At 37.5% G+C, this 27,833-nt stretch overlaps 2 protein-coding genes across 2 annotated transcripts; both read right to left on the reverse strand.

Moving 5' to 3' along the window:
- Nucleotides 1-1,843: 1,843 nt before the first annotated feature.
- LOC127082130 (protein EIN4) lies at nucleotides 1,844-3,190 on the reverse strand. The gene is made up of 2 exons (XM_051022354.1): nucleotides 2,841-3,190; nucleotides 1,844-2,234 (listed from the first exon to the last, which is right to left on the reverse strand). Exons 1-2 carry the CDS (start codon nucleotides 3,188-3,190, stop codon nucleotides 1,844-1,846), a joined length of 741 nt encoding a protein of 246 aa, XP_050878311.1.
- Nucleotides 3,191-3,631: 441 nt separating this feature from the next.
- On the reverse strand, nucleotides 3,632-20,039 carry LOC127082131 (cyclin-L1-1). Its single transcript, XM_051022355.1, has 2 exons — nucleotides 19,977-20,039; nucleotides 3,632-3,937 (listed from the first exon to the last, which is right to left on the reverse strand). Exons 1-2 carry the CDS (start codon nucleotides 20,037-20,039, stop codon nucleotides 3,632-3,634), a joined length of 369 nt encoding a protein of 122 aa, XP_050878312.1.
- Nucleotides 20,040-27,833: the final 7,794 nt, after the last annotated feature.

Consider the following 27,833-nt stretch of genomic DNA (forward strand, 5'->3'; position numbering starts at 1 on the left):
TAAATAAGATTTAGGTATCTTAGATTTGATTGAGAAAGGGTTTGACGAAACCACATTGACAATTTTAGACGATGGCGAGAGTTAAGATTGGCGAGGCATACGTCTCGAATCTTAACCTCAGGAGTGCATGGTATACACCATGTTCCATTTCCACCTTTATTGAAAAAGTCTAGATAGGGATTAATATTTTTTGAGTTTTTATTAGAAAAATGGCTTGACGTTGGATCAAGCATTTGATGAAGTTTTTTTTGGGATGGAATAGGAGGGAGAAAGGGAAAGGAATTGATTCGTTTATTGAGAAAAAGCTCGACGTTGAATCGAGTCATATTTTTGTATTTTTGAAATTGTTGATTTTATTCTTATGTTAGTAGCTAACTAAACAGTCAAACAAATAAAGAAACAGTACAAAATTATTACATATCGGGGAAGTGGGGTACATTTTGTCAAATGGGGATTCAAACAATCATGAAATGATTAAATCAGACCCAAATAAATAATGCATGAGTGTAAGTGCAAGAGAACCGACTCATTGTAAGAAAGCCCAAGAGTAAGCTATGTGAGGTTGGCGGCGATGCTAAAAAAAGCAATCGACTTACAAGGGTTTGAAAAAGGACTCGATATTAAATCGAGAAAAATATGATTTTTATAATTTTAAAATGGTTTTGAATGTATGATGAAATTAATAAAGAAGCATGGACATAAAAAGATATTACAAGAAACAAAATACTAAAAGACAATAAAATAATAAAAGATAAAAGCTAAAAGAAAATGAGATACTAAAAATACTAAAGAAAAATGAAATACTAAAAAAAATGAAAAAAAGCTACGTATGAGTATCGAACTCACTCCACCTAAGACTTAAATACCACTCCTCTCCACCAGGCCACTTAACAACTAACTGATATTTAATGCTAACTTAAATGTATTAAACTAAGATAATTAAAAAAGAAATAAAAATAAAACTAAATAATAAAAAACTGTTGGTCTGCTAGTAACTGAACCCAGCCGCTTGGCTGTTGGGTTGTCAATGGGGAATGTGTATTGGAAAGGAGGAAATAAATTGAAAATATAAACAACATTTAACTAAATACCTAGGAAAATTAAAATGAATTTTAATAGTTTTTTTTTTAAAAAAAGGCTTATTCTGAAATACAACAAATAAAAGAAAAAAATAAATAAACACCTCACTCGAATTAAAAAAAAATGAAAAACAAGAGGAGACAGACTTCATCGTCCTCGTCTAGCTCTCTCGCTCTCTTCTCTCGCTCAATCCTCATCATCTCTCCATCGCCCCAACCTAGCGTTTCTTTCAGTCGCTCTCAATCGCACTCAATCGTCTCTCTCGCGTCCAAACTCTCTCTCTCAAACTTTATTCTACATGCAAACAGAGGCAAGGGCGGTTGAAAAGGACTCACCTTCGACGGTGACGGCGAGCTCAGGTAACGCTTGAGTTCTCCTTTCCCTTCTTTAAACGCTGGTTTTTCTGATTTGTGATTTAGGGTTTTTTCTTTGAAGCCGCTTCGCCGTTTTTTCCTTCTCTCCTTCTTTCTCTCTCACTCGCTTCCTTTTTATGCTTGCACATTAGGGTTTCGGTTGGTGTATGAAGATTCAAAAGAGAAAGCTCCAGAAAATCTTTTGGATGCTCAGAATTGGAGTTTAGCCTGTTTGATGATAGATTCGGAAAGGTAATCTGGGTTTATGATTTCTTCTATGTTTTTGTCTTAATCCCAAATTGGGTAATTTTCTGGATTTCTACAGTTGGTAATTAACCCTACTTTTTACTGCAGTGAAAATTTTGGGGCAACATTGTTCATGTAACATAGGCTCAATCATTTCTGGAATGTTAACTATACCATGAACCTGTGTTTCTGTTGCAGGTTAGGGAGAGTGAGTTGAAACCGGTTCCTTCAGTTGGTATTGTTTGGCTTGCCATCATAGCGTTCCTTCTCGCCTGTTGCAAAGCTCGATTGCGTTTCCCCAACTTCTCTCTCATAAGTTGAGACTCTTCAAGAATTGCAGCATGGAATAGAGCTACAGCAACTTGATCAGCAACCACCTTAATTATCTCCAGCTCCTGATTGCTCCAAGATCTAGGCTCTCCGGCGGGAAAAATCAAGACCAATATTGCATAACACGCCTGAGTTAGCTCAGGTGTTCCTCCTTTGAAATTACAAACCCGTAGTATTGGCATTCGGATTGCAGCAACCGGTCCTGCATCACCAGAAACCACACAACTGGAAACAGCAAGCGCCGAGTCAGAGCCAAGTATTTTCACTACACTGCTTCCCTTAATCTTCTTATTTCAGCTAACCGGTATGGAGGAAACTCTTTGATGTCCACTGCCAAGTCTTCTTTTCAAATAACTTTTTCTGTAATTGCACTTGCAGATTTCACAACATTGAGTGGTTGCTACAGCGGATACCAAAACCTTTGGCATCACAAAATGGAGGGCTGTCTGGTGCGTGTAGTGAGACTGCCAAGTTCAAACCAGGCAAATCAATGTGAAGCTTGTTGATAGCATGAATGATGCCAACCGTTGAGATGGTAATCCTCTTAAATGACAATTGAAAATGGTGACCCGGTCATGGTACGAACAGGTTATACCACAACAGAATAGTTGTTCAGGGGCTTCATTTTGGACTTGTATTCTAGTTCTTGAATAATTTCCCGAATAACATAATAACTGCCGCCAACTCCTTTCTGGTATGTCTTATTGCAGGGAGTGGACACCATAATCGCTTTCAATGAATGGATCTCCAAGGTTGTTTATGGAAAAGTGCTGAAGTTGAGAGAGTGCACCGTAATCAAAATCCAAATTATAGGGGTAGCCTAAATGATACTTTGTCCTTTCAGTTAAAGATTTTCTGTATCTGGCCAACACACTTGCCATATGAGCATCACGATCCCCAGCAATGTCATCATCATCTTCTGGCTCCGTGACTTCAAGACACGAGGTATGAATATTTCTTCCCAAAGCTATTTCTCTTTTCTCATTTCCTGCATTTAAACTGAGCCTAAACCTTGCCAAAATTGCTTTGAGTCTTGTTGTAGTCGTATCTTCTCCCATCACCAACAACATGCTCTTCCCAATCGGATGCAGAGTCCGGGTTAGTGGTATTAGCTGCAGCATCACTTGATGCAGTACCAAAGGGTCCTTGTCGTGCAGCATGAATGAGAGCATTTTCCCCATCATCATCTCTCGAATCAATTTCGAGCTTCAAATCCTCCAACAGGTATTTACAAATCTCAGTTTGTCATTCAAAAGCAACAAAATGAAATCCCCCATGCTTGTTTGCACCTTCAATTGCTTCCACTGTTTTCATTGAATTGTATCAATCTTTTGCCGAGAAAAGGTTTGTGATAGGCAGTTTGAACAATGCATTCAATTGGACAAATTTGCCTTGAATTTCTTTGCCATTCGCACGTTTTGACTTTCACGTTGCTGTTTCAATCTGTTTGCAACTACGTTTCAACTTGTTGCAATTTTCATTTTGAGCTGTTGCGCTAACGTTTTTGTTTACGCTTGTTGCAATTTGCCGTTTGGATGCAGGGTGCAGCTGGTGTTGTAACATTGTTTTGGATGTCGTTTCATGTCGTTTGCAGCTTGCTATTTGTATTGCATTGGCGTTGCTTAGTGTAGCAGCTTTGGTTTTCGCGTACTCTTGCAGGTCGCATTGTCGGTGTCGCCGTTGCGGTTTGTGGCTTGGCTAGCTTTTCTTGGGTTTTCCTCCAGTTTTGAAGCCAGCCACACTGAGCTTGCAGCAACTTTCTTGACATTAAGCCGTGCAAATGACTTCTTGCAATAGAAACGATGAAATAGAACCTGCCCAGTGGCCACGACTGCCTGTGGTAATCTCAGCAAAATGCCGCTTTCTTGGATGAGATCACAGCCATAGATTCCAAGGGTGGTTTCAGTAGCTTCATCAATACCATCTTTCTGGAAGGTGAGTTTGTTAATTGCTCATCTGTTAGGTAAAATGTATCAATTGCTGTGTAGATCATCTTTCTATGCTCTCTTAAGCCTTAACCCTTAATGGTTTCAATGTTGAAGATGAATGCTTCTAAATTGACAAGAAATCGCAAAGTAGAACGCAAAATCACACCCGAAATTGACACAAAATCACAGGTGGAAGCATGAGGGAGTATGGTGCACTGTTGCAGAAGAAGAATACCACGTGAATGTGCAAGCATAAAAGGAAGAGACTAAGATTGAACGTGGTGGCTGTTGTGTTTCAAAATATACTTAATAGAAACACTAAAAAATATGGTTTGTTTCAACTGGTTTTGCAGGTGGTTGCTGCTGGATAATTAAACAAACTGCTTTTGGAACGGGGAACAATGACGGATGTTCGTCGGTGTTTGAATGGGTCTCATCTTTTTCCTTTGTTATTCTTTTTTTGCAAAAATGATCACAAATATTTGGAATATGCCATGTAGCATAAGAGCTAGTGTAGGATTATGACCTCTTTGTAAGAACAACATGTAATGTCACATTTTATGTATCAATGCTCATTCTCATGGATAAATACTAGCAATGTATTGATATGGGAATGGTTCTTTGTTGATTTTCATGGAAAGTTATGAATGAAAATGTAGTTGAATGTATGGAGTGTTATGAATGAAAATGTAGTTGAATGTATGGAGTGTTATGAATGAAAATGTATTTGACTGTATGAAATGTTATGAATGAAAATATATGGGTTTTGGATATTTGATTATAAAATGGATAATTGAGAAGTTAGTTTATAAAATGGAAAGGATTTTTAGGCATAATCCAAAACTAACTTAAATATCTATTTGAATAATAATAACAAATCAGTAAAAAACCAAATTTAAAATCAAATTAATTTATAATTCATTTAAAATTACTTGGATATCAACTCTAACATTCATTTTGGAAATAAAAATCGATTAGAGTTTTAATCATTAGTAAAAATAAACGATTAAGATTAAATTGACAATTGGATTTAAGCTTAATTTGAAATTAAAATCAAATTAAAAATAAAAGAGTCAAGATATTAGAATCCATTTTATACTGATGAATGTATGCAAAAATGCAAAAAATAAAAGAAAAATGGAAAAATTTCAGGATCAAAATCGGGGTATGACAAGTGGGTTAAATACCGCTCCCATTTGTTGCGTCAACATTTGGACCATATCATGATTACTCTCGTCCATCTGCTGTCTAATTACTTGCGCCGAATTATTCGTTATCGGCGGCACGTAAAGTGGTTGTTGATTTAGTCTACTCATATTTCCACCATATCCTGACCCTTGTAAGGGTGAAGACACGTTGGCCATTGAATCCGAATATATTAACGGGGAATTGTGTAAATTTGCCATCACCGAAGTTGGCATTCCAAAGGGTTGTTCCCTACCAGGCGGAGGCAAAGTGAAATTTGTTAGAAAAGGCCTAGAAGTGTTTCCCACAGGAGAGGGTGTCCCAATGGGCATTTGTTGTGCCCTGAAGGACGAACTAGGCGCGTTTTGCGATATCGAAATCGCTGGCATTGATCCTGTTGACGAAGGTACAGCCTCTGACACAGGGACCGATCCTATATTGCCTTCTGTCGAAGGGACAGGGTTGGATACTGGGATGGATTCGTTTGGATTATTTGGCTGGTTCGCCATTTTCCTTACTCTTGTTCTTTTTGGTATTTCTACTTCGGATACGGCTAATTTACCGCTTCTCAGTCTCATACAATGAAGAACAAATTTTGATTAGTGGTTATCCAACTTTCTAGATTTCTGCACAGTCCCACTGGGCGTGCCAATTTGTTCGCTGTGAATTTTGGCGAACAACCTCTGGTTTACCAAAACTTGTAGAATTGGGTTACTTGCAGGATCAACCACACAAATCCTAGGACATGTGCAGATCTAGATGGTCTTGAAGATGTCTAGAATCACTTTCATATATTTCATTTTTGTTCTCTAAGTGTTTTACGTCGAAATATGTTGGTTAAAACGTTAAGTAGATGTAAATTTAACAAGATAAAGTAAATGGCGGAAAATAACTGACGAAATGTAAAGTGTCGAAAAAGAGAAAGTGCAGAAAGATAAACTACTGGAAAACATAAAAGAGATTCGTAAAGAACTTTAAACTTTATAAAATAAACTTTGAAGGAATTGGTGTTTGTTTACACATACATTTTCCAAATATGACTCTTTTCTCTCACACGGGTACTTTGAGTGTTTTCAGGAATTTTGTATAAGTAATTCTTCACACCTTTTTTCGATAACAACTACCCTATTTATATACAAATAACATAACTGTTATTAACGACTAAATCCTAAAACTGTGACACATGGCTTTCTTCCTTTCGCCAGATGCTTCCACGCGTCTTTTGCCAAACGTTACAACTTTTCAAAATTCAAATTTACACTTTAAGTCGAAAGGACGTCTTCCTTCAGGATGTTTGTCGAATTATCAATATACTGCAATGTTCTCCATGTCTGTCAAAAGTACTTTTCTAGCTGCAAATATCTTGTCGAAATGACAGAACCTCCATTTTGTCGAAATGTCGAACCATACTTATTAATCAAATCGTTTTATCCCATGTCATCATTTGTCGAAAAAGTCATTTTATACACCAAATCTCATGGCGTCGAAAACGCACGTATACAGTGACATCATCTCAAGACAAAATATCTTTCGTTTGAAAAGGGGTTTGAAGGCCCAAGAGTAAGCCACGTCACCAAAAATCAATCGAACTCATTGTAAGAAGTCCAGAGAGTAAACCACGGACCGAAAACCAACTAAAATCAAATGCAACTAAATTTAGCTCTAAAGCTAATTTAAATTGAACTCATTTAGGAATTATTTCATAAGAAGCCGGACAAAATTCTATGCGTCCAAGAGATTTTCAAAAGCTAAATTGAATTTAAACTCTGAAATCGCAACGCAATCGACTAGACGAATAATGAAACAATTACTTAATAATTAAAGAAACAAATTATTAATTAAACTATAATCAACTGACCAATTAATAAAAATCAATTATTTAATTAACATCTAAAATAATAAATTAATCAAAAAAATAAAATAATAGAATAATCACATTAAAAAAAAGAGGGGTGCATATTAATATTGTAACCATTTTTATGGGCCTAAAACAAAAGTGAATTGACTCACTGATCAATTTATTTTTTAACCTAAATAAGTTACCTACTATTTAAATAATGATGCTAAAGAAAAAAAGAAAAAAAAAACTAACACATTGCAACTAAAAGGCAGCGCCCCAATTCCTGATTTTAAAAAACAAAACCTTGATTTCTTTTCTCAAATTTAAAACACCAAATGCCAAGAATAGAAAAACAAACATGTTTAAACTCTATTTTGAAACACCAAGTGCCGCATGGCCCTCTCTATTTTGAAATGAAATTAAATAATGATGCATGGAGAGAGAATAGAAGAAAAAAAAGGGAAACAAGATCAAATTCTCTTTTTATAAAGAATAAAAAATATCTCTCTCACGCATCTCTCTCACACACACGCATGCACACACAGAGAATTAAAAACAATGAAAAGAAGAAAGAATTACCGATGACGGATGGCGGCATTTTCAGGGTGTGAGCTTTTGTTGAAAATGAAAAGGGCAATGTGTGTTATGATAGAGAGATCAAGCTGAAGGTTGTATGGTATTCCTAGTTTGTGTAATTATATATTGAAGATGATTGTTGTTTTTTAGAAGAAAATGAAGTGGAATGAGGTTATGTGAGAATGAGAAAGTGTGTATGGTTTGGTTTTTTTTTTAGTGAAGATGAGAATGAAGGCTTTTGTAGTGGAGAAGAAGAAGATAAAAGTTGTGAGTTATGGTTCTTTCATGTAGTTGAAGAAAAAAGAGGTATTATGGTGGAAAGAGTTTGTGTTGGATTCACATGAAGGCATACATAAAGAAATAGGTGGATGGTGATAGAAGAGGGTTGGTTTTATAGTATGAAGATGGTTTATGGAGGTAGTGAGTTTGTGAAGATGTGGTTTGAGTGAGTGAGTTTTGTGTTGTTTTTCATAGTAGTAAGTTGTAGGTGGTGAAAAGTTTAGAAGAAATAGTTTGAGAAAAAATGTGTGGTGGTGTTGTTGGTTCACTTTATTCTTCTTCTTTTATTATTTATTTTTTCATTTCTTATACTTTTGAGTGAGATGTAGTATGGAGATGGTATGTGATTAATGTGAATAGAAGTGAAGGGAAAAGGTTGATATGAGTTTATGAAGATGATGAGGGAAGATGTTTGGATATTATTATGAAGAGGAAAGTTGTTGTTTTTTATAGTTTTTGTGTAAATGCAAGTGGAAAAGAAATGGGAGAGAGATGGAGTTTGTAGAGAAAATAAAGTGAGTATATGGTTATGTTTAAGAAAGGTCATGAACGTGAAGAAGAGGAATAGTCCATGTGTTTTTCATTGTTCTATTTTTTCATCATCCGTTTTTATTTTCAAAATTCAAAAGAGAGAAAGAATGGGAGTGGCGGCTGCCGATTGTTGGCTCTCCCCTTTTGGATTTCATATTGTTAGCTTTTATACAAATATTTAAGGTTTTTAATTTTTTTAAAATTCCCACAATGTCCCTTGTACTTATTTTATTTTAGAGACAAAATTAAATAAAACTAATTAAAATTAAAACAAAAGCAAACACTAAAAAATAGTTTAAATAAAATCGAAATAAAAGCACTAATAATTCTATTTAATTATTTCGAATAGTTTGAGAAAAAAAAAGAAAAATGACTCAAAATGGAAAAAAAAGTCAAGTGTAAAAATGCTCGAAAAATTAAACTGAATGCATCAAAATTATCAGCGTGAAATAAACTTGGGAACATACAGGTTTTGATAAAATTTTGAAATAAAAAATGATCAATTAAAATGCTCGGACTGATCAAAATACGATCGAAAAAGGAGTCGAAAAAATAAAACGAGCACGCTAGGTTAAACTACGCGAACCGTAGATTAATAAAATTAACGTCTGCAAGCTCGATTTTGAAATTCTTTGCCCGTTAATTTTACGTACATTTTGATAATCAGTCTAACATGTATGTCTGTAGATCCGAAAATATATTCTATTGACATTTTAAGCAATATGCAGCATGAAATGCATGTTATACTATTAAGATTATGATGAATGTATTGATTCTATGATTCAGGGTAAAAATTGGGGTATGACACTTACTAGAGGCTCTGAGTCTCCCTGCCCTTGCAAGGGGGACACCCACACCCTGCATTTTTTGGATAATACAGTGGCGCCCACTGTGGGGCCCCAGTAAAACTAACCCATGCCACAACCCTTTTTGAACAACCATCATTTTCCATGTCGTACCCTCAGTTTTAGCACCTAACTATTATCGGCCATGGTGAACATAAGAGCTTTATCACTTACCCCTGAGAGTACCAATGGTATAGGCGATGTCGAGGCCATGGCAGAGATGCAAACTACCATGGAGGAGTTAAAAAGACATAATTGAATGTTGGAAGATGACGTCCAAAACATCAGACAACACCAACAGGAGGTCAATCCTCCAGAAAAGGTATATTGATGGATCCCCATCCTCTCTCGGACGATATATGGGGGAGCCCTGTCCTCGAAGGTTTCAAACCGTCGTACTTGGACATGTTTGAAAGGCACAATGATCCCCACTAACATGTCGCCTCCATCAACATGCAGATGGTCATCATATGAGCACCAAACTCCCTAAAATGTAAGTTGTTGTCAGGCACCTTCCAGGAGGTCGCCCTCAGATGGAACACGGTCCTTCCCCGAGCCACTATAAATAGCTATAAATAATTGGTGAGAAAGTTAGTACACTAGTTCTCCACCATTCGCCACCAGAAGATGTCCACCACGAGCATGTTCAATATTCGTCAGGGTCCATCAGAATCACTGAGGGATAATCTCGCCTGTTTTAATGTGTTAGACGATGGCAACAATCTAGAGGAGGGTGAATAGTTCACAAATAAGATTCTATTTGATTGAAAAAATATGTTTTGAAAAATTATTTACTATGGCAAGCGAAAGCAACTCTAAATCGACACTCGTTTATCTCGAATCATTATCGAAAGAATCGGATATATGTATAAACCGTAACAAATGTAAAACAATGATGAGAAATAAATCAATATGTTTTCTAAAATAACGTTTGAACAATTATCACTTTGTAATCAATTTCTAATGAAATAGAAAAAAAAATTGACTAAAACAATTTATCAAACACTTGGTGTGCAATAAACACCAAGTTGATTTTTCTTTGTGTTGATGATATGAAAAACCAATTGCAATTGTTTAGATTGCAATTATCTTACAAAACAATTTGAATTACTTCAACACAAACAAAATTATCAGTGAATGAAATTGAATACTAAATGAATTATAAAATTGTAGAGAGAGAGAGAGAGAGAGAGAGAGAGAGAGAGAGAGCACGAAGATTTGTTTAGGCATTTCCCCAATTGTCCTCACTATGCGTAAGTCTGCCCCCAATTCCAAATAGAATTGAGATGTGTAATTAACCTTTATAAGAGTTGTATACAAGAGAAAAAGTAGCAATTCAAAACCATAAAGCCTATGTTTAATGTTGATTATAACTTATTTTGGTCCCTTGATCTTATGCAAGATCAAGTGACCCAAAATTTCCAATTGGATCCTCCGGTTACCGCTACTCCTTTGACAAAAACTCATTTCTTCAAAGCTTTCACTTGGCTGAATCTTTGATGCAAAATCTTGTACAAAACCCCCCAAATCAACCATGATCTTGGAGGGAAACCCCTAATTGGTTTTATCAATGAAACCCCATAATAATTCTTAACTCAATTAGATTACAACAATCCTAAATTGGACTTTATCAATCTTTTCTAGATGGAACCTGCAAGTCCCTACTTTTGACCATAAGATCCCTCATGCCAATTCATCATATTTGTATTGGAATTAGGATCACATCTTGGTATCCTCCTCACCTATCATTCATTGGGTTTGCATTAGGGGAGATCACCAAGAATTTGTGATTGTATCATACTTTATTTTCTTTTGTCTACTAACCAAAATACCAAAAATATGTCAATTGTACCTTTATTTCTTTTATAGGTAGTGTGTGCATCCCCTTATGCCTTATCAAGATCACAACTAAGGTTTGAGACCCTCAGTGCAAAGAATAAATAAAATAAAAGGTCCAAATTGTTTCAAATCATCATATATGGATCCCCATGTTCTTCATTTGTCATTTTGATCAATAATTCATCAAGAGTTTGAAGCTTGTTTGTCTAGGAAGCCCTAATTCATCTGGGTTTCCTCGGCAATTTTCTTTAAAAATTGGTTAAACATATTATGGGATACTCCATTGAACTTCATCTTAAGCCTATATGATCCTCCATGAGCCTCAAAGAGCAAGAGAACTTCAAGTATGCAAGTTGGTTCAAGGAGATTGACCCGAAAAGTCAACTAGTCAAATCTAGGGTTCCCTAGACTCTATCTCCTACCATTTTTTCATATGAAATGATTCTAAGATCAAAGTTACTCTTTATGACATTCTAAAAAACTTTCATGTGGGCATAAAGAGCTAATTTTGCTTGGAAGATCATCTTTTATGGTGAAAGATTATAGGTAATTTTATTTGTGCCCTAGATGAAAGGCCAACTTCCAAGAACCATAACATGCTCATTTTTTATGATATGAAGATGATCCATGTTTCATGATCAATTTAAATATGTCTTATGCAACTTTTATTCTTTGAGAAAGGTCAAATTCCACTTGCAATGGCATGTGCCATGAGGAAACATTATAGGTCATTTTGGGTCATCATCATTGAACAAACATTTTTCCACAACTTCTAAAATCCATAAATCCATCATACAAGATCCAAATGGTGTCCAATTTGTGACAAAATTAAATATAATTGAAATATCTACAACTTTTTAGAAGGAACAAAAGTCATTTGAAACGCATAGCAAAAGTTATTCAAGTTGGAAAAAGGGATCATTTGACTTTTAACTTAGAAAATTTTCAAGTATGTTTAATTCCTCCAACTTCAACACCAAAATTCATCATGATTCAAGCTTCAAATGGAAACATTTCCAACATCAAAGTTGTTCCCCTTCATGCTATCTTTTCAAAGAGTCCAAGATCATTACATTTGGATCAAAATTAAGGGACTTGCAGATGGTTCCTTTGTTTGGTTTGTTTTAGTAATTTTTGCACTCAAATGATAATTCCACTTGCATGCTTCCATTGTATGACTTCAGCATCAATTGCACATTAATTGGGAGTGGGTGACATCATTATTTGGGCCTAAATGCATGCTCATGCACCCATGCAAACAAGTTGCTAATTTTGGCCAATTTTTCAAATGGTGTGGAAATGAATTCATAAGCCTATAAGTAGATGTCCATTGCCTCAGAATTGGAGGACCCTTGCCCAAGCTTTGATCTGCAAATCCCCTAACCTCCATTGAAAGAACAACCTTAAAGATTTCTTTAAAATCGAGTTTTAGTTCACCTTCTGTTTTTGAGCTAAAAATCCAAGGGTTCACAACCATTTTCATCCTAAACATCTCCTACAAGCAAGAGGAAGTAAGGCCAATTGAATTTGCATCAAGATCTAGCTCAGAATTCATCATCCAAAGGTGAAATTTCTCAAACATCAAGTCTTGGATTCTCTCTCATTTCTCCATAATTTTGCTTGATTTGTGGTTGGTTAAAGTCCTACCAATGTAGGCCACAAGATTGAGTTGCTTTGAGGTTGAATCGAAGCAACTCAGTGTGGATACCTTATTTTTCAATTCCACATATCATTCTATATAGTGAGAATTGGAGGAAATGGAGGTCCAATTCGATATCCTGGCCTTTTTCTCTTCAAAATAGTGTATGGATCATGTATTTTTGTGAACATTTTTGTAGGACCAGTCTGGTGAGGGTGACCGGAGAAGATGACCGGAGCTAGGGCTCCGGTGGTGCGCTGGCAGTGTCCAGGCCATCTGATCCTTGGTCCACATTTTAATTTGAGTCATACAATGCAATTACCATGTGTGCAAGCGCGTTGACTGATGACCACTGTGGATGATACGCGCTTGGCCATCATATTTGCCACCTCAATTAAGGAGGGAGATCTTATGGCCCTCATTTTTTTGAATTGACCGACTTTCTATTTTAATATTTTAATTAGCATTTTCTTATTTAATTCATTATAAAAATTCAATATTAATCCAAAAAATATGGGACTTTCACCAAAAAAATTCAAATAATTTCCTCTTCCATTTTCTGAATTAAAATTATTTTTTGGATTGGATTTGATATTTTTTTAGTGAACTAAATGATTTTTGACTTGTTTTTAATTGATTTTAAATACTTCTGACTTTCAAAAATTCCCAAAAATATTAGTCAAAGGTCCTATGACCTTATTTGACCTATGATAAATCCCTTGGCCATTTCTTTATTAACTTGAAAGGATTTGAGGTTTTTTCATCTTATAAAATGCATTTTTATTCATTTAAAAATTGAAATTAAATTGTTTAATTGCATAAGATTATGTTGAACTATTTGATTGACTTTGTGTTGACTCATCTTCTGTTTGACCTTGATCTTGGTTGAATTTGACTTCAATTTGATCAAAACCATTTGATTTATGGGGTTGATGAAGTTTGAACTTCATCCCCAAAAATGAATGGATGGTATTAATCAAATGAAGTTCATCCCTTGATGAATTTGGGATTTATTTTCACTTCATCTTTTCATCTTCATCTCCTTATTCCCCAATCCTTCATTCACCAATGACTTCTCAAATATTGAAATGCTAGTTGATTCATCAATGACCTTGTGTCAAATGAATCAACATGAGCCTGATTGAGATAGGTTCATCCCCATTTTATTTTTTTGTGTGTGGTATGCTTTAGGAGCTTGGTCATTATAACTTGTCTCTAGCATGCACTAATACCAATATTTTTATTGCTCGGCCTCAAATAGTTGTGACTTCTACATAAGTCCAATTATGATTGCTTAACATAGAGCTAAATTTGTCCCAAAGGTATAGCATTTTTGTAAGTGAGATTGTAAGTCTCTCATTCCTCATGGTACTGTGTGAAGATTTAACCTTTTTCCATTTGTGAGAGCTAGTGACATACTTGTTGATTTATCCAAGTTGGAGCCATTCTCATGGATGATGTCTTGGTTCATATATGCATGCTTATGAGTGGATGGTTGAGTGTTCTCCAAAGAATGACTTAAAACAATTTTCTTCTTCCACTAACATTGACTAAAATATTTTGTATTAACTTTATTTTAATGCAATTTACTTTAATACAATTTAAAATTATGCACTTTATCATTCATTGACATTTACATTTCATGCAATTTGTTTATGTTTCGGTTATTTTCATTTTACTCACTTGAGCCATACTTTGTGCTTATATTATATTATGCTTGTGATTTTGTTCGATTTATGATCTTAGGACCTGAAAATACTTAATAACAACAAAAACCCTAAAAAAAATACATTGGTGGACTATTTGGCTTCTATTTGAGACTTAATTGGGACTTAGAGTAGGTAACACCTCTGTGCTGTGAAAAAGAATGTGGCCAATGCCATTAATATGATACCTCATCTTGGCCAATGCCATTCATCTGACACAAGCCCTTTGGAATTCTATTAGTTTATTTGTTACTTTTTTTATATGCTTAAGTTGTCATTTTGATTTTACTATTTCTACCTGATGATTATCTCTATGAGTTTGCTACAAGGGATATTCATTTAGTACCTGTGAAAGCAATTGAAGACTGCTTGCTTTTGGAGTGTTTGCTTGGATGTTTTTGCTATCTTTATTTGATGTCATTGGTCTTCATATTAATTGCTTGGATGATTATGCTTGTTGCTTGCTTAAAAGTCCAAAGGAAATGAGTTTCTATCTTACATTCTTGTCTTATGGATTGCTTCCCATTGGTTAGGTCTTTTCAACTCTAAACTTTTAAGTCTTGTCTTGGATAGTCCCTTCATCTCCTCCTCCTTCTTTAATTTCAAAATCTCTCCCTCATTTTCAAAAACTTCTTTGCTTGTTTTTTCAAATTAGACTTGTTTTAATGAGTAGAGACCTTGGCCTTATGCCATTGATTTTCAAAACATTTTCTTAAATCAAACTTGTAAATGAACTCAATAATATAATCCTTTTGGCCATTTTATGCCTTTTTATTTTAAACTTTTCAAAAGAGAGCATTTAGATTTGAGTTATCTTTGGTTGAGATATAATTTTTCCATTCCATGATGTATTGATTATAAGTCTTTCCATTTATTAGGGGTTAGTGACATACTTGTTGATTGAATCCAAGTTGGAACCCTCCCTCTTAAATGTTGTAAAGCCTTCATTATCGGTGGATGTTTAGTTGAGTATTCTCCCTTTGATAACAAAAGATCTTTAAGTTATTGTAAATATCAATCCAGCCATTTCTTTAAAAAATTTACCATGAACTATGAGGTTTTGATCCCTTATTTTTATGTTGGTACGTAGGCATGAGACTGAAGGTCTTATCAAACACAAAAATCATAAATAATTGAATTATTTTCTCATCACCTCATTCTACTTTTTATCAAACATCTTTTCAACTAAAACACTTACACACAAAAAGGGCTCCCTAGGAGTACCTATGACACTTTGGGTGTTAATACCTTCCCTCTGTGTAACCAACCCCCTTACCTGTAATCTCTGACATTTTATTAGTGTTTATTTGAAAACTTCTTATCTTTGGGTTTTGTTCGTACTTTTCCCTTTTCCCTTGGAAACAATAAAAGCGCGGTAGCGACTCTGGTTTAATTGGCGTCGAGTTAACCAATAGCTCGATGGTCGCGAATTTACTACTACATAAATAAAGTGGCGAATCTGTTGGGGAGTAGTCCTCAGTAGGTTTAGCCTACTTTTTATGTGTATTATATTTGTTGATTATTGATGTTTGATGTTTGTATATATTGTATGTGTAATACTTTCTGTTTATTGTGCTTGGTGATCCCTATGTGGTGACATAAGTTCTAACCTGAACTCGAGTGAAATTTAAGATAGGAGGATGGTATAGTCATGTTCAACTCGTGTGGAGCAGTCCTTAACAAGTTAGATTGAGATCCATCTACTAAGTGGAGACCCCTTTGGAATTACTGAAGTCACACGAGTAAGTCGTGGATATGCATTATTTTTCTGACCTGGGAGTTCGAGAAGCTGAGGACTGTAGAACATTTAACCCAACTTGGCCTATTTAGGACGTAATGTGTAGACTGTTCAAGTGTGGACTTGATAACAGTTGTTACGCGATACTACATTTATACGAGTTTCTCTTGAGAATACTATGGGTTGATGAGTTAGTCATCCTAACCTATAGTATCCGATAGATGGGATCGCGACTCTGGGGACTTTCTAGAACATGATCTACAGGTTTTTATCCTTAGTACACTCCTTTGGGTTGGTTCATAAACTGACTCATGCTCGTGACTCGCAACAAACCCTTTGATTCTTGGTTGATCCGATTAGTTATCGTCAATATCAATGGAACTTGGGTGTTGATATGGTGAAAATCGTAATCCATCAAAATGGATTATTGATCTTGATGATGACTTGATCCATCCTTTGACCTTTGTTTGTGTTTGCCTTGTGTGTGATCCCTTGTGTGTGATTGTTGCATTCATGCACACATGTGCATCATAACATTTATCACAAAAATAAATTTTCAAGGAACTAAGGTCGTATTTGCAAATATTTGCAGACCATGGATTGTGGACGAAGGAACACTAAGAATTACAGTTTCAGATGCCCCAACTTGAAAGAGCTAAAGAAGCTATCACCCTTTGTAGTTGATCCCTTGGATTTCAAGCAACGTCATGGGAAGCTCTTGTCTGTATTATCTGCTGATGTGGTTGAAGGACTCTTTAGTGTCTTGGTGCAGTTTTATGATCCTCTCTATCGGTGCTTCACTTTTCCTGATTGTCAGCTCATGCCTACATTAGAAGAGTATTCCCATCTCTTGGGTATGCCCGTATCTGATAAGGTACCTTTCAGTGGATTGGAAGAGATTCTGAGATCTCATGTCATAGCTAAGGCTCTTCATTTGAAGAAATCTGAGATAGATGTTAATATCATGAAGAAAGGAGGAATTCAAGGTCTTACTTCTGAATGTATGATTGGGAGAGATACTTCTTTTGCTCAAGTTGGGAGTATGAACGCTTTTGAAGCCATCTTTGTATTGCTTATCTATGGTTTATCTTTTTTCCCTAACATTGACAACTTTTTTTATGTTAACACAATTAGAATCTTCTTGATTGGGAATCTTGTTCCGACTTTGTTGGGTGACACGTGTTTCTCTTTGAATTTGAGGAATTCTAAGGGTGGTGGAACCGTTGTGTGTTGCATTCTTCTTCTATACAAGTGGTTTATTTCGCACTTGCCTCAGACATCAGTCTTCTTGGAGAACAAGCAATGTCTATGGTGGTCTCAGAGACTTATGTCTCTCACTAATGATGATATTACTTGGTATGATTCTGCATTTGATGGCTTGGAGATTATTGACAGTTGTGATGAATTCTCTAATGTACCCCTTATTGGTACACAATGAGGGATTAACTATAACCCCTCTTTGGCTCGTCGTCATCTTGGGTTCCCCTTGAAGGATAAACCTAATAACATTCAGTTAGAAGGCTTGTTCTATCAAGAGGGTAAAGATCCCCAAAATTTGAAGAGTAGGATGATGTGTGCTTGGCATAATGTTCATAGGAAGGGAAGAGACGAGCTTAGTCTACGCAATTGTGTAGCTTTAGAAGCTTACACTAATTGGGTGAGGAAGAGAGCTTTGGAGCTTCAGATGTCGTATGCATGCGAAAGACCTATGTCTATGGTTGTGGTTGAGATGTTAACTCTCCCTAACCAAGATGTAGAGGAGTTGGAAGATGCACTAGCTAAGATGAAGCAAAAGTGGGACGTGTGGGAAGAGCGATTCCCTGATTTACACTGAAAGCAAGTAGAGTTGAAGCTTGAGTTGAAGGACAAAGATGCACTCATTGAGATTCTTGAAGAACGTGCAATAAAGAGAGAGAGTTAGAGATAGAGAGAGAGAGAGAGAAAGGATTTATCTTCCTCTAGTATGCCTCAGCCTTCCGGTGCTTGGAAGAAGATCGTTGATCAACTTGTCATTGAGAAAGCTCATATGAAAACCTCTTATGAGTCAGAGATTCGACGCATCTGAAGGAAGTACACTCCCTTGGCTAGTACAGTTGATTTAGTTGCTAGGGATCCTTAAGATGATACTTTCCTTTTCTCTTGTATTTGTATTTTTAGTTTCTGAAATTGTACTCAGTGTAATCCTTCCGAATTTTATGAATAAAAAGAGATTTTTATGGTCAATCCAAATGTTATTATTATTATTGAAGTATTTGCAAGTAAAGCTTTATATGTTCCTTGAAATAATAAAAATAAAAACATCACATTTCACGCATCATTTTCAAAGCAGGTTTCTTGCCTTCCAGCCATTTGGCCGGATGTCTCATTATTCTTCGTCTTTGTATCAGACAAGCTGACTCAACACTATAATACTCGCGTTAATCTTCAAAGAAGGATGGATCAGATGGAACAAGAGAATCGAGAGCACAAGGAAGAAGTTTCCGGACTCGCCTCTCTGATGGAGTCTTTCATTACTGCTCAGAATCAACCAGCTCCAACTCCTGCAACTCCTCAGCAAAGGACTGTCATTTCTGAGATAATTGCAACGCCAATGTCTGTGTTTCCTGCCAGCCAACCTGCACAAGCCATGCCATCTAGATTCCCATGGGGAATGCCTCCGAATTTTATGCCTGAAGGTTATGCACCAACTATTACTCCCATGTCGGCATCTAGCCCGGTCATGTTTGTTGCTTCCATGTTGGCATCTAGCCTGATCATGTCTATTCCTCCTCTCGTGGTACATGTTATGCCACGTGTTGATGAAACCATTTATCATTCTGAGACGTCTGAGGGCCCTGATGTGTATGAGAAAATGGATGAGATGAAAGACCAATTTCAAGAGCTGAGAAAAGAATTAAAGACCCTTAGAGGTAAAGATCTGTTTGGGAAAAGTGCTGCTGAACTTTGTCTGGTGCCGAACATGAAAATCTCTGTCAAATCAAGGTCCCAGACTTTGAGAAGTATAAAGGGAATACCTGTCCTTTGAGTCATCTTGTGATGTACGCACGCAAGATGTCCACCCATACAGATAATGATCAACTGCTTACCCATTATTTTCAAGATAGCCTAACCGGTACAATGCTTTGGTGGTATATGGGTTTAGACGGTGCTAGTGTACGTACTTTCAATGACCTAGGCGAGGCCTTCGTCAAATAGTACAAGTATAACGTTGATATGGCTCCCAGTTGCGGTCCATGTCTCATAAGGATAAGGAGACATTCAAGGAGTATGCCTAGAGGTGGAGAGAGCTTGCTTCTCAAATTAGTCCCCCATTGGAAGAGAAGGAGATGACGAAGATCTTTTTGAAGGCTCCGAGTTCATTCTATTACGAACGTATGATTGTCAGTTCTCCCAATGACTTTACTTAAATGGTGAACATGGGGATGCGATTGGAAGAGGGCGTCTGAGAGGAACGTTTGTCTAAAGACGAAGCATCTACGAGCAAGAAGTATGGTGGTAGTTTATCCGAGAAGAATGAGGGGGAAGCCAATTTAGTATCTATAGGGAGGAAAATGAGGCCTCATGTGAGGAAGAATTCCATATCCCAACAACATCATCATCAAGTATCCTCAGTTATTCCGGTATTTTCCAACAATTCAGCAATTCAATCAGTACCAATTCAACAGCAACAACAACAACAACGCACTCACAACAATCATAACAACTACAACAATCAGCACAATAATTTTGAAAGGAAGAAGGTCACATTTGATCCCACTCTGATGACATATTCCAAACTTTATCCTTCCTTGGTTGTCAAGAATTTAATTTAGCCAAGGAATCATCCGCATACACCTGAGTCTTTGCCATGATGGTACAAACCTGATCTACACTGTGCTTTTCATCAGGGGGCACCTGACCATGACATAGAAAATTGCTATCCATTGAAGTATGAGGTCCAAAAGCTAGTCAAGAGTGGAATGGTGTCCTTCGAGGACCGAGCACCTAATATCAAAGCTAATCCTTTGCCCACTCATGGCAATGCTTCTGTGAATATGGTAGATGGTTGTACTGGTAATTTCAGGGTTTTTGATGTACGTCATATTCGAAGGTCTTTGGTAAAGATGCATAGAACCTTTTGCTTGATTAGTGATTGTGAACACGACCATGATGGTTGTGTTATTTGCAGTGTTAATCCGCGAGGATGTATGATTGTCAAGAGGGACATTCAGAAGTTGATAGATGAATGTGTTATTCAAATTCAACAATCCAGAGATATGGGTAGTGATGTGAATGTTATTGTGCCAGTGTTTAAGACTCCTGAGCGGGTGGTAATTCAGTTTGACAACAACAAAAGAGATAATAGATCGGTCTCGTCGTTGGTAATATGGTTAGCGGGCCCCGTCCCGTATGCATCTGATAAAGCTATACCTTATAAATATGATGCTACTATGATTGAGAATGGGCAAGAGGTTCCTCTTCCCACGGAAAATTCTGTAGTGAGCATTGCAGATGTTGTAAAGGTGACCCGTAGCGATCGTGTATTTGGCCCAGTATCCACGAAGGTTGTGGAGGATGTTGTGATTGGTAAGAAGGCGGAGGTTCCTGTGGTTAACCTTATTAACACTCCAACATGTCAGTTTGGTGAATCCATCGGGTTGAAAGTTAAGGATGATGATGATGAGGTTCTCCGATTAATCAAGAAGAGTGAGTTCAATGTTATGGAGTAGATGCTCCAAACACCACCCAAGATCTCTATCTTATCTTTATTGATGAACTATGAAGCATACCAAGAGGCGTTGCAGAAGGTGCTTGAGCTGGCATATGTGGAACATGATGTCACAGTGGGTCAATTTGATCATATTGTTGCCAAAAATTATTCATGCAATAATTTGAGTTTTTGCAATTAAGAGCTTCCCGAGGAAGGCAGAAATCACAACTTAGCCCTCCATATATCAATGAATTATAAAGAAGATGTTTTGTCCAATGTTATGGTAGATATTGGTTTGTCATTAAATTTTTTACCCAAATCTACTTTGGCAAGGTTATCATATCAGGGTGCACCCATGAGGTACAACGTTGTGGTTGTGAAAGCGTTCGACGGTTCCCGTAAAACTTTCATTGGAGAAGTGAATCTTCCAGTTAAGATTGGTCTGAGTGACTTCCATATTACTTTTCAAGTAATGGACATTCACCCGGCCTATAATTGTTTACTGGGAAGGCCATGGATTCATAAGGCTGGTGCTGTAACGTCTATTTTGTATCAAAAACTCAAATTCATTAAAAATGGAAAGCTTGTTGTTGTAGGAGGAGAGAAAGCGTTATTGGTTACCCATTTGTCATCCTTTACATATGTTAAAGCAGAATAAGATATTGGAACTCTATTTCATGCTTTGTCAATAGCTAGTGAAGTTTAGAAGATTGGGCCATCTATGTCTTCTCTGAAGGATGCACGGGAAGTGGTTCAGGCTAGAGGCATAGACAAGTGGGGTCGTGTCGTAGAGATCATCAATAATAAGAACAGAGTTGGTCTAGGATTTCAAAAAGGGTCATTTAAGGAAGATGTCAAGGCTATGCAATCAATTTCCGCAGTGGAGGGTTCATTCATAAAGATGAACAACACTCGGTTGGAATCATTGAAGATGAAGACGAAGATGAACAAGCTTGTACCAACTTTGTGACACACGGCCAGACTTGCAACAATTGGGTTAATGTAGACGTTCCTGTCATTGTTCACCGTTCAAAGTAATTTGTCTTATTATTAAGGAAAAATCCTTCTTCTATGCCTAAGGGAGAAGTGAAACATTGTTAGGCATTTTCAAATTTATCATCAATAAAATACAATTTTATTCATCCACACTTTATGTTGTTTTTACTTTTTTCTAAAAAATGGTAATCACCAAAAAACATAAATAAACAATAATCTTTCCCATACCTGCATAATATTTATTCGCACTTCATATTTCTAAAATCAAAATATCAAATTATTATGCAGGTTGCTTCTCAAACCAATTGAATATAATGATCTTACTCCCTTTCCAAACATTGATTTCCCTATGTTTAAAGCTGAGGAAGATAATGATAATGAAGACGTGTCTGATGAGTTATCCCATTTGCTTGAGCACGAGGAAAGAACCATTCAGCCGTTTGAAGAGCATATTGAGTTGGTCAACTTGGGTTCCGAAGATGATGTCAAGGAAGTCAAGAATAGGTCACAACTTCGTCCAGATGTTAATAAGGGGTTGGTTAAGCTTCTTCGAGAATATTATGATGTATTTTATTGGTCTTATCAAGATATGTGAAGTCTTGATAATGATATTGTGGAACATAGATTGTCATTGAAGTTTGAATGTCCGCCAGTCAAGCAGAAGTTGAGAAGAACTCATCACGATATGGAAATAAAGATCAAGGAGGAAGTGCAAAAGCAGATAGATGATGGTTTCCTTGTTACCTCCGAGTATCCGCAATGGGTGGTCAATATTGTGCATGTTCATAAGAAGGAAGGAAAGGTCCGCATGTGTGTTGATTATAGAGATTTGAATAAATCTAGTCCGAAAGATGATTTTCCTCTGCCATACATCGATATGTTAGTAGACAATATAGATAATATCAATGTCTTATCTTTTATGGATGGAATTTCCGATTATAATCAGATTAAGATGCCACGCGAAGATATGGAGAAAACCACATTCATTATGCCTTGGGGAACACTCTGCTATAGAGTGATACCTTTCGGTTTGAAGAATGCTGCTGCGACATACTAGAGAGCCATGACCACTTTTTTCCATGATATGGTTGTTAGATACCCAAAAGTGCTTATTTGAGCTATCAAATATGGGTATCTTTCACTCCATTTCCTTGCTAAAATGTCGAAACCACCTTTGTTTCAGATGAAATGCAATACAATGATAATCTATCTTGGTACCTTTGATTTGTGTGTTATTGTGCAGGAAGTAGGCATGAAATAATAGAAAATGAAGACACAAGAAATTTGGCAAAGGGATCAAATGAAACAAGCATTCATCAGCTTCCTCGCTAGGCGAGGGCTGTGGCGAAGGACTCGCTAGGCGAGCGTCCAGCGAACGTGCAGCGAAATGCTCCAGTATTTAACAGAGGCAAACATCACCACACTCGCTAGGCGAGCTTCCAGCGAGGAGTGTGGCGAACACGTCCAGACTTGGTGAAAAGCGCAGCCAGCACTCACTCGCTAGGCGAGCCATTAGCGAGCTCCCAGCGAGGATTCCAGTAGCAAAACCTCTCAACCTCGCTAGAGCGAAGGTTGAAGCATGCCCTTCGCTAGGCGAAGGTTTTGTTCACTAGGCAAACATGACAGTCTGAGATAGGCTGTTTCTCTGGGCGCAGGTGCCTCAATTAGGGGCTCGCTAGGCGAGCCATTCTGCTCGCCTAGCGAGCATGACAGCCCAGTAGCTGCTCTATAAGTAGCAAGTGCCACTTTTTGGAGCCATACCTTATTTTTCCTACTTTTGTACTTTTTCTAGATATTTTACAGCATTGTTCCAAGAATCTTTTGTGACCTAGATTTCATTTCTCTTCATCTCTTAACCATCTTTTACAAAAAGAAGGTGGATTCCCATCCAATCTTGATTATTCGACTTGGATGTTGATCAACCTTCTTCCGAAACTTGCCGACCAAGCTACCATGAAAATGAGTAGCTAAGTCCTCCATTTGTCAAGGTTAGATGTAGATGATCATTAGCTTTGTGTGTAAATGTAAGGATCTTCATTTGTAAACTCTTTAATGGTGAATATATGATGAAAACTTTGTTCTTATTCAAAACTCTTTGTGTTGGTTTATGATCAAAACTCTTAACCTAGGTTTTCATCCAATCTTGTTTGTTAGCTAGAGATAGTAATGAATGATTTTGTTCACCATAAGGTTGAACCAAAAAGTTGTCATTTTGATAGATTGTGTTAGAGATAAACAATGGATCAAAATGGGGAAACTCACAATGTGTGTTCGAGAGAAACACATTGGGAGGACTTTGTGAAATAATTTATCATCTAAAGGAGTTTATAAGATTGTTGACCGAACAAATACATGCAAAGTGATCGTTGAACCCTAACTTTGGCAATATTTCTCAAATATTCAAACCAAAACTTTTACCGCATTTTATTACATTTTTATGCAAGATACCGTGACAAACACCAAAACCCTATTGATACCTTAAGCTAAGAATTAATACAACCATCGAAAGGCGGTGATATCTTACAATCCCTGTGGATACGATAACAAAAACCCGACACTTAAGATTACAATCAACAAAATGGCGTCGTTGCCGGGGATTGTAATCTGATATTGCGAGCATCGCAATGGTTGCTTAATTTTTAGCTTTTGAATTTTTGACTTGTGCTTGTAATTTGTTTGGTTTAGTGTGCAGCTTACGTTTTATGCGAGGGCAAATCCCTGTGGACGAACTTCTTTTTGATCCCGAGATCGAAAGAACCGCAAGGAGGAACAATAGCAAAACGAGACGTAGGAGGCAACAGGCTAGACAACGTCAAGAGCAAGGAGAAAGTTCTTCTACCACAAATCCACCACCATTCATACCTAACATGGAGCCACCACCACCACCTTTTTCTACTCCATGCATAAACAGTCCAAGAAACACCGCTCAGTTTGCCAACCACACGGGAAGGCAAGCTGAGATGAAAACGGGAACTCTCAATTTATTATATGGAAGTCCATTCACCGGAATGGACCATGAAGATCCCTTTGCTTTTCTCACAAAATTTTATGAGATAGCATTGGCGGCCGAAGTGGATCAGGCTCAGGAGCTCCCGTTGTTCAGAAGATTATTTCCCCACGCTTTGCTCGGCAAAGCAAAAGATTGGTACTTAGACCAAACACCAGCCGTCATGACAGACTGGAACGTGTTAGAAGAGAAGTTTATCGAAAGATTCTTCTCCCATAACCGGTTCATGGAATCAAAGACGGCCATCTCGGTGTTTGCACAAGGAACCAATGAATCATTAAATGAGGCGTGGGAAAGATTCAAGTCCATGCTTCGGAAATGTAAAGGGCATGGATTTGATGAATTGACTCAAACCCATATTTTCAAAAATGGACTTCAACCAAATTGCAAGACGTTGTTGGATGCTACCTCGGGTGGCTCTTTATTGTCTAAAAGTGCCGAAGAAGCTACAAATATCATAAATCGAATGGCTCTAAATGATCTTCAGAGTCAAAGTCGAGGCAACTCTTTGAAGAAGCCGGGAGTGCTTGAACTAGGGACGAACGATGCCATACTTGCCCAAAACAAGCTCATCTCACAACAAGTGGAACTCTTAACGCAACAAATTAAAGAGTTGAGAGAACCGTCTAAAGCTAAACAAATAGCTTGTTGTGAGCTTTGCAAAGGTGAGCATGACACCAGATTCTGTCCACCTCCCGGGTTTAAAGAAGTAAACTGCATGGCAAACCAAAGGGACTACCAACCGAGACAACAACAACAACAACAACCTTATCAACCGCACCCTCAAAATCAACAACAACATTACCAAGGGAACCAAGGGTTCCAACCTAGGAGTAACTATTACCATAACCAAGGTTATGGAGGTGGTTCTTCTAGCCGTCAAAACCCTCCCCAAAATCCTTATATACCTCAACAACCGCCGGTCGTAACTTCTAAGTTGGAAGACACATTGACGCAATTCATGCAAATGTCAATGGCAAATCAAAAAAGCAACGACGCGACTATAAAAAATCTCGAGACTCAAGTTGGGCAACTTGCTAAGCAACTCGCGGAACAACAAACCGGTCCTTCCTTTTCGGCAAACACACAAACAAATCCTAAGGAGCATTGTAAGGCGATCACAACGAGAAGTGGGAAGGAGTTGATGAGTGAGAATAACAAAAGAGTTAAGAGTGAACAAAGAGAGAAAAAGAAAGAAAATGAGGAGGAAATATTGGAGGAAAATGTTGATGGTGAAGTGGGGGAGTGGAGTGAGGAGGAAGAAGTTGAAAAGAACAAAAAGAATGGTGAAGTTGAAAAGAAAAAAAGTGTGGAGATTGAGAAAAATACGATTGATGAAGTAAGGGGGGAGCCAGTAAAAAAGCCTAGATGGAGGAGTTCTAGAATTGCTAAAGGAAAGGAGGTAGTAAGCGCTACTCCAATCCAAAACCTTCCTTATCCTCATGCTCCGTCCAAAAGGGAGAATGAACAGCATTACGCCCGGTTCATGGATATTTTTAAACAATTGAAAGTGAACATTCCGTTTGCCAAAGCCTTGGAGCAAATGCCCAAGTATGCCAAATTCATGAAGGACATACTTACAAAAAAGCGGAGGTATACGGAACCTGAGACAATCTTGCTTGATGCACGATGTAGTGCCATCATTCAGAAAACTCTCCCAAGGAAGGAATCCGATCCGGGACGAGTTGTTTTACCGATAACCATCGGAGACACCTACACGGGTAATGGCTTGATTGACTTGGGATCTAGCATCAATTTAATTCCCCTGTCCATTGTCAAAAGATTGGGAAATGTTGATATCAAACCTGCTAAGATGACTTTACAACTTGCTGATAAGTCTACCACTGCACCATATGGAGTGGCTCAAGACATGTTAGTCAAAGTTGATAAATTCTTCTTCCCGGTTGATTTTATTATTATTGATATGGAAGAGGACGATGATGCTCCACTTATTCTTGGCCGACCATTCATGAAAACCGCGCGCATGATGATTGACGTTGACAACGGTTTGATGAAAGTAAGGGTCCAAGATGAAGAGGTAGCCTTCCATCTTTTTAAAGCCAAAAAGCATTCTAATGAGAAGCATGATTCTTTCCGAATCGATGCCACCAAGGAGAAGCTAGTGGAGGTCGCAAACCAGGTTTATGTTTCTAATCCTTCCGAAAGATCTCTTATCGGAGTCTACAAAAGTTCGACCAAAAATAAAGGAAAAGAGATGGAAGCATTGTTGCATGAATTAGAGGCTTGTGGAGAACTTGTCTATCATGAAGAAACAAGGGAAGGCTTGGATATGACAAAGAAACTAGAGGAGCCAAAACTAGAGCCAAATTTGAAGTATGTGTTCCTAGGTGATAACTGTACCAAACCAGTAATCATTAGCAGCACTTTGTCAACAAAGGAGGAGAATCAATTGATGCAGGTGCTGAGAAAGAAGGATGTTGTCAAATTAGTAGAGGCCGGGATGAATTGTTCTATCGCAGATGGTGAATGGGTGAGCGTTGTACAAATAGTTCCGAAAAAGGGTGGTATCAGATTTTATCGAAGGTTCATCAAGAACCTCTTGAAGACAACAAAGCCCTTGAGGAAGTTGCTCAACAAAATGGATCCCAGAAACTCAAACAACAAAGTGGATAGCGGAAGCTGCACAATTCCTTTGGATGCTCCTCTGTGAGCATCACACCGTCGAGCTTAGCCGACGTTAAACAAGCGCTTGTTGGGAGGCACCCCAACATTGTAAGTATTTGCTGTTTTCCTGTTCTGTTGTAGTGGGTTTCCAAGTGTTAGAACCATGCTGAAAGTACCTGTAATGCTGCCTTTGAAAAGGCAATTGCTGTCATGCTCGCTTGATTCTCGCTAGGCGAGGCAGTAGCGAGATGATTCGCTAGCTGCTCGCTAGGCGAAGCAGCAGCGAGCGCTGCTTGACAGCACTTATTTAAAATCTCAGCAGGCCACTCATTTTGGCCCAAACACAACTTTTCTGTTTTTGCAACTCTGCTGAGGCATTTTAACCGAACACTCATCTCAC

The sequence above is a fragment of the Lathyrus oleraceus genome, chromosome 5 (assembly GCF_024323335.1).
Source record: "Lathyrus oleraceus cultivar Zhongwan6 chromosome 5, CAAS_Psat_ZW6_1.0, whole genome shotgun sequence".
In the NCBI taxonomy this organism is placed as follows: domain Eukaryota; kingdom Viridiplantae; phylum Streptophyta; class Magnoliopsida; order Fabales; family Fabaceae; genus Lathyrus; species Lathyrus oleraceus.